This window comes from Festucalex cinctus, chromosome 9 (genome assembly GCF_051991245.1).
Source record: "Festucalex cinctus isolate MCC-2025b chromosome 9, RoL_Fcin_1.0, whole genome shotgun sequence".
NCBI classification, from domain to species: Eukaryota; Metazoa; Chordata; class Actinopteri; order Syngnathiformes; family Syngnathidae; genus Festucalex; species Festucalex cinctus.
Window position 1 is genome coordinate 21,052,176 of NC_135419.1, and position 7,505 is coordinate 21,059,680.

Below are 7,505 nucleotides of genomic sequence, written 5' to 3' on the forward strand. Positions count from 1 at the left end.
CTGCAGCAGGGGGCGCTCAAACGTCAAGCGCCACTCTAACGCTCGCTCTGTCTCTTACCGCCGCCACTTCCTGTTGTGCTCGAGCCAAAATGGCGACGCGCTACTATCAAACGATGCAGGAGACTTTCAAAACGAACAACAAAAGTCGAGAGTTCCCAGCGCATTCGGCCAAAGTTCATTCCGTGGCGTGGAGCTGCGACGGCAGGCGACTGGCGTCGGGATCCGTTGACAAAACCGCCAGCGTTTTTGTCCTGGAAAAAGACAGACTGGTGAGTTCGTCCCTCGGGCCGCCATGGCGGGACCAATCGATGGAAATGCTTACTAACACGTTTTTCATCCATCATTATTATTCGTCATTGAAAAATGAATTACTCAAGCTATTTAAAAAAGAAAAAAAAGATAATTGTGAATGAAATCGTCTCGCGCACGTTCCATAAAAATGTAAATCCAATTCTTAAACACATTCGGCATAATATACAACAGACGTTGTGTTTTTCCATGCCTTGGCAAAAAAAACAAAAAGCAACTTTTAATTTAAACGTAGGCAAAAATATATATTAATATCTTGGCAATGTATCCAACTATGGCTGTGCAATTAATCGAAATTCAATTACAATTTCAATTATTACACTCCACAATTGCAAAATCAGCATCATTATGTAAAAAAAAAGAAAAAAGATTAATACTATTTTTTGAGTTGTTTAAATTCATACATTTGCACCTTTTTTTAAATTTTAAAATAATTAATTTATTAAATTTTGTTAATTTCAGTGCATAAGCTGCACTCCGACTTCAAGTTTTTGCCAACATAAATAAATATATATCATTATAAATCTATATTATAAAATCTGTTTGGTCCAAAAGGAAATTATATAATTACAGTGTTTCTATTGTTTTTTTTTTAATTATTATTAATTTGTCTTAATATTTAACAATTTTGTTGTTTTGTACCAAGAAATAATCGTGATCATTTTTTTTTTCTCATAATCCAACAGGCCTATATAATCCAACCCAAATTTGAAACCTTATTTGATTTTGAATCACTAAGTGACTTTTTTTTTTGAAACGCTAAACCCAGGCTTGGACCCAAATTTAAAACTCAAACATTAACCTTCAAGTTACAACCACAATATTAGCGTAAAACTCTAAACATTAATAGAAACCATGAATGTTTGACTCAAAAGCTAAGGCCTGAACCCAAATTGAAAACCCAACCTAATTTGTGGCTTGAAACACTCCTTTGAAACCCGACTTGGTTAGAACCCAAATTTAAAAGCCGATGCATGCAGTTTAAAACCCCTGTCGAATACTTTCTGAATAATTGATTCCGCTGATTTATGAAATATCTTGTCTTTCTTGTGTATCGATGTAGTACCTTTGTTTGTTTGTGTGCGCAGGTGAAGGAGAACAACTACCGCGGGCACAGCGACAGCGTGGACCAGCTGTGCTGGCACCCCACCAACCCGGACCTGTTCGTTACTGCCTCGGGCGACAAGAGCATCCGGATCTGGGACGTTCGCACCACCAAGTGCACGGCCGTCGTCAACACCAAAGGTCGGCCAGAGTGGCAAACTACCAAAAAAACAAAAAAAAAAAAACTCACTCGTCCTGGTTTAATGACCGACTTTTGAAAACCCGGTGCAGGCTCAAAAGCTAAATTTGGATCATGAGCAATTACTTGAAACAAACCTTAACTGGAGACCATAAAATTCTCCATTTGGAACCTTAATATAAGTTTCAACTTTCAAGCAATTGGAAGCCCTCATCCTGGCTTGAAATCTTAATGCCCATTTCAGAAATCAGGGCAGATCATGTGATTTTTCACATTTTAAATATATATATTTTTTTCAGTTAATTGGTATTAGATTTTTTAAATATATATATTTTTTAAGTTAATTGGTAGCAGATGAAAAATATCTGACTTTATTTTAAATGTAAATTTCTTCATTTCTGAAGCTCAGGCTCAAAAACATTTTGTTTGTGATTTGAACACTTATCATGTTAACATAGCGTTATTTCTTTATTTCTTTATTTTTAATTCTGATAAGACATTTTGGGCGTCCTCTTTTTTTTCTCTTTGTGATGGAGTTATCTACGACGGCGTATTAGGGCGACGTACAAATGTTTTTTGTTGTTTTGTTTTTTTTGGGGTTTTTTTTGCTTTTTTGATTTGCTAGTTTTTTTTTCCTCACAAATTTGCCACTTTAGAAAGTTGCAAGTTTGTCACTTTAGAAACCCCCAAATCTGCCACTTTATAAACTCCTAAATTTGCCACTTGAGACGGTCGCAAATTGGCCACTTTCTAAACTCGCAAATTTGCTGGGGTTTTTTCTCGCAAATTTGTTACTTTAGAAAATTGCAAGTTTGCCGCTTTAGAAACTCGCAAATGTGCCACTTTAGAAGCACACAAATTTACTTGTTTTGTTTTTTTCTCGCAAATTTTCCACTTCAGAAACTCGCAAATTTACTTTTTTTCTCGCAAATTTCCCACTTTAGAAACTCACAAACTTACTATTTTTGTTTCTCAAATTTGCCACTTTAGAAACTCACAAATATACAATTTTTTTTCTTGCAAATTTGCCACTTTAGAAACTCACAAATTTTATTTTTTTGTTGTAAATTTGCCACTTTAGAAACTCGCAAATTTTCAATTTTTTTTCTCGCAAATTTGCCACTTTAGAAACTTAGAAATTTGCCACTTTAGAAACTCGCAAGTTTACTTTTTTTTTTTTCTCGCGAATTTGCCACTTTAGAAACTTGCAAGTTTAAGATTTTTTTTTCTCTCGCCAATTTGCAACTTTATAACTTGACAAATTTGCCACTTTAGAAACTCGAAAATGTACGATTTTTTTTCTTGCAAATTTGCCACTTTAGAAACTAGCAAATTTGCGTTATTTTTTCCCCCTAACCGGGTCAGCGAGTCGGACACTCTTTCCTGCCCTGTCGCCATGACAACTATTTAGTTTTTATTTTGTCCCTTCCATTTTGTTTGCGCCGCCAAAGGCGAGAACATCAACATCTGCTGGAGTCCGGACGGCCAAACGGTCGCCGTGGGCAACAAGGAAGACGTGGTCACCTTCATCGACGCCAAGACGCACAAGACCAAGGCGGAGGAGAAGTTCAAGTTTGAGGTCAACGAGATCTCCTGGAACAACGACAACGACATGTTCTTCCTCACCAACGGCAACGGCTGCATCAACATCCTCAGGTGGGCGATCGAGCGAGCGAGCAAGTGAACGGCCAGACTCGTGCCTTGACCGCTTTGTCGTTGCAGTTACCCCGAGCTGAAGACCATCCAGTCCATCAACGCGCACCCGTCCAACTGCATCTGCATCAAGTTCGACCCCACGGGCAAATATTTTGCCACGGGCAGCAACGACGCGCTGGTCAGCCTGTGGGATTTGGACGAGCTGGTGTGCGTGCGCTGCTTCTCCAGGTGAGGTTGCGACCGTGGCTCGTGCCGAGATTCGAATCGGCGGCGGCCGCTCGTCATCCAACACGATCCAACGCGAGGCCTTTTGTCAGCCGATGATAAGTAATGGTCCGGCGCAGGTTGGACTGGCCCGTGAGGACGCTGAGCTTCAGTCACGACGGGAAGATGTTGGCGTCGGCGTCCGAGGACCACTTCATCGACATCGCCGAGGTGGAAACAGGTGTGTGCGTGTTAGCAAGAAATCCGAAATCAAATCACCAGCTAACTCGCCTGCACACAAACAAACTTCATAAGTCATCAGTTGGACAAAGCAAGACAACTTGAATCTATTTACACTGTAAAACTAAATAAATAAAAAAAAATTTAAAAACTGTAAAAATAGTGTGAAATAACATAAAATTACTTTCTCGTAAAAACTTTTTTACCATTGAGTACAGTTTTTATTTGTAATTTTAACAAGATTGTATGTCGTATAACAGTATGACAAAAAATTATTGTTAATATTATTTCAATGAATGCCCTACATCATAGGGCATTACAGAAATTTTGTTTTCACTTTAAAAAAAATATGTAGTTCACAAAAATTATGGTAAAATTACAAATTTTTACTTTATTTGCCTTATTTTTAATTTCTCAATAAACTTTTTTTTTTCATGTATTTTGGGGGTTTTAAAGTTGAATTTTACATTTTATTCCATTAAATAACAGACAAATATTAGTGAAATTACGTTTTTTTTTAATTTTTTTTTACATATTTTAACAATCAATATGTATTTATAATCTTTTTTTGGGGGGGGGGCAGAAATTTTGTGTAAACAGTTAGTGATTTCATGTTATTTTATGTTTGACATTTGAGTTTATTTTGTAAGTTAAATATTTTAAAAAAAAAGTACAATTCTGTCAAATTACAAGTGTTTTTTTTTTTTTTTTTTTTTTTTTAATTACGACAGGACTGTCTCAGAAAATTTGAATATTGTGATAAAGTTCTTTATTTTCTGTAATGCAATATAAAAAACAAAAATGTCACATTCTGGATTCATTACAAATCAACTGAAATATTGCAATCCTTTTATTATTTTTATATTGCTGATTATGGCTCACAGCTTAAGAAAACTCAAGTATCCTATTTCAAAATATTAGAATATTTCCTTAGACCAAGTAAAAAAAAAAAAAGACCCATAATCAGCAATATTAAAACAATAAAAGGCTTGCAATATTTCAGTTGATTTGTAATGAATCCAGAATGTATGACATTTTTGCTTATTTAAGTACATTACAGTAAATAATGGACTTTATCACAATATTCTCATTTTCTGAGACAGTCCTGTATAATTTTCCACTATTGTTCTTGCGCAGGCGAGAAGCTGTGGGAGGTACAGTGCTCGCCCACCTTCACGGTGGCCTGGCACCCCAAGCGTCACCTGCTGGCCTACTCGTGCGACGACAAGGACGACAAGTACGACAACAGCCGCGAGGCGGGGACCGTCAAACTCTTCGGCCTCCCCAACGATTCCTGACCTGGCCCCTGACCCCCCCCCCAGCGGCTGTTTTTTCCACTTTTTTTTCCTGCCCTACTCCTGCGAATTCATCTCCAACTTCAATATACTAGTAAAATGAGGATACACTAGTAGAACACTTGGATAATACTGCTAACATTTCTGTCACTACTAGTGCCACTTTTGGCCTACTAGTACAATCTTAAACTGCAGCTTCAATGTACTGCTCCATAGTACACTTGTAGAATGACTTGGCAGCATTCAAACAGTAGTCATGTCATAATAGTAATTAGACACTAGTTAGTAGTTTACTTGTCAAGTGAAATATTGGTCTGCTAAAAGTGGTTCTAGTAGAGGGAAAAGAATGTTACTGTTTTTCCACTACTGTTCCCACTGCTAGGCTTTTTTTTTTAAGTCCATATTCTTGATACCCAGCGTAAGGTACTCTACATAAAGTGTGTCACTACTAGTAGTAATGGTGTGCAGATGTCAACTATTAACGTGGTTGTCATCAATCAATCAATCAATCAATCTTTATTTATATAGCACCTTTCATACATTTAAAATGCAACTCAAAGTGCTGGACTTCCATAATACAATAAAATAAAAGAAAGAACACCCCACATCCCCATGATCGTACCCACAGACACACCCAAAACCCAACAAACACATGAAAACTACAACATGGTGGGGCACAGAAGTACCCTGTAAGGAAAGGCACCCAGGAGGAGTTCATCCACAGTGAGATGGATGAAGACCAAGCATCCCTCTCACTGTGGAGGCTCCCCCATGAGAAAACACTGGAGCTAAAAATTTAATAACAACCAAATAAAAACATTTAAACACTAAAAGAAAACAGTTAAACATGATAGAAAAAAATAAATAAATAAAACAAAGCTACAAGACAATATAGATTAAAATAGTTAAATAAATAAAAGGGGATAAAAAAAATTACAAATATATATATATATATATATATATATATATATATATATAAATAATAAAATAAATAAATAAAAACAAAGCTACAAGACAATATAGGTTAAAAAAGTTAAATAAATAAAAGTGGATAAAAAAATAAAAATATATATAAAAAATAATAATAACAAAATAAATAAATAAATTAAAAAAAAAGATCAATCAAATGCCAAACTAAAAAAGTAAGTCTTAAGCCTCCTCTTAAAAACATCAATATTCTCTGCAGACCGGATGCTCTCCGGCAGGCCATTCCATAGGTGAGGACCATAGTGGCTAAAGGCAGCTTCACCATGTGTCTTGGTCCTCACCTTTGGAATAGTTAAAAGGCCACTGCCAGAAGACCTCAGAAGCCGCGAGGGGTAATAGGTTAAAGCAAGTAAGATAAATAAGATGGGCCAAGACATTTAAAATCTAATAAAAGCACCTTAAAATCAATCCTGAAACGCACGGGGAGCCAATGCAGCGATTTTAAAACTGGTGTACTGTGCTCCCGCCCTCCGGTCCCCGTCAGCACACGTGCAGCTGAGTTCTGAAGGAGCTGTAGGACTGAAATATTCTTTTTGGGAAGACCAGAGAGCAGGGAATTCCTCCTAGTGTGCGGAAATGTCATTGGAAAAAAAACTTGACTATTAAGACTGTCATACTCAAACACAGTCCTTGTGCTAGTGAAAGCAGAGTATAATTGTACACAAACCTTATTTGGTAGATTTTCTAAGGAGGATACTAGTGCAACACATGGATTCTAGTTAGTTCCAGTTTTACTAGTATGGTTAAGTTGTGTATTGGCAGGCTCAAAGTGGGAAAAGGTTTCAACTGGCACATATGTATGATGTCATGGACTATGTTGCCAGTGGGTGGCGCTGTTGTAAAGTATTGTACAAAAATTTTGCTATTAAACTTGATTTTGTTTTTACTCTTTTTGGCTCTGACTTGATGTTTTCACTGTTTTTTTTTTATATATATATTTATTTATCAACAAATGAAGCTTATTAGGCTATTGCATCTGATTGGATACATGTTTCACTGTAATGTAAACAAATAAAAGATGGCGCTATGTGTGATTGAAGCCTGCGGGAATCGAACCTGATGCCTCGTGGTCGCAGGCGACGGACTCAACAATTACACTGACACTATTAAAAAGATCTTAACATGCATTTACAACAAATGTTGAAATTCAGCAAAAAAAAATGATTCTGATCCTGAACTCAAAACTTCATATAATCACGTTTGTGAACATGCAAATGTGAGTAATGACAAAAACGGCCAGCAGGTGGCAGCAGAGTATAATAGATCAACCAGGGCCATGATGATGAAACTTGTCTATATTCTAATGCTAATTGCCGCAAAACGGAAACAGATAGAAAAATGCACATTTTTTTCCTGATGAAAGAAGAGACTTTAATCTTTCATTTGGTAAGTTTCATGTTTTTATAGCAATCGAACACAATATTATGTGGCCTGGGCCTTGCAAAAATCAGTCCAAATCCAGCCGGGAGCGAAAGGGGTTGCTTCACTCAAAATGGCTGCCAGTCAATCAGTTCAATGTAAAAGTACTTAACAAAAAAAAAATAATGAAACTCAACTGAACCTGAAAATTA

General features: G+C 36.7%; 1 protein-coding gene across 1 annotated transcript; it reads left to right on the top strand.

Moving 5' to 3' along the window:
* The first annotated feature begins 48 nt into the window (after positions 1–48).
* thoc3 (THO complex 3) lies at positions 49–6,820 on the top strand. The gene is made up of 6 exons (XM_077532219.1): positions 49–269; positions 1,398–1,554; positions 3,004–3,208; positions 3,275–3,436; positions 3,553–3,653; positions 4,790–6,820. Exons 1-6 carry the CDS (start codon positions 90–92, stop codon positions 4,948–4,950), a joined length of 966 nt encoding a protein of 321 aa, XP_077388345.1. The 5' UTR covers positions 49–89; the 3' UTR covers positions 4,951–6,820.
* The last annotated feature ends 685 nt before the right edge of the window (positions 6,821–7,505 follow it).

Excerpts from the sequence above, each read along its gene's own strand:
- thoc3 (XM_077532219.1), top strand. The coding sequence starts at position 90 with ATGGCGACGCGCTACTATCAAACGATGCAGGAGACTTTCAAAACGAAC. Across the intron at positions 1,555-3,003 it reads GGCCGTCGTCAACACCAAAG|GCGAGAACATCAACATCTGC; the intron begins GTCGGCCAGAGT and ends GCGCCGCCAAAG. Across the intron at positions 3,209-3,274 it reads GGCTGCATCAACATCCTCAG|TTACCCCGAGCTGAAGACCA; the intron begins GTGGGCGATCGA and ends TTGTCGTTGCAG.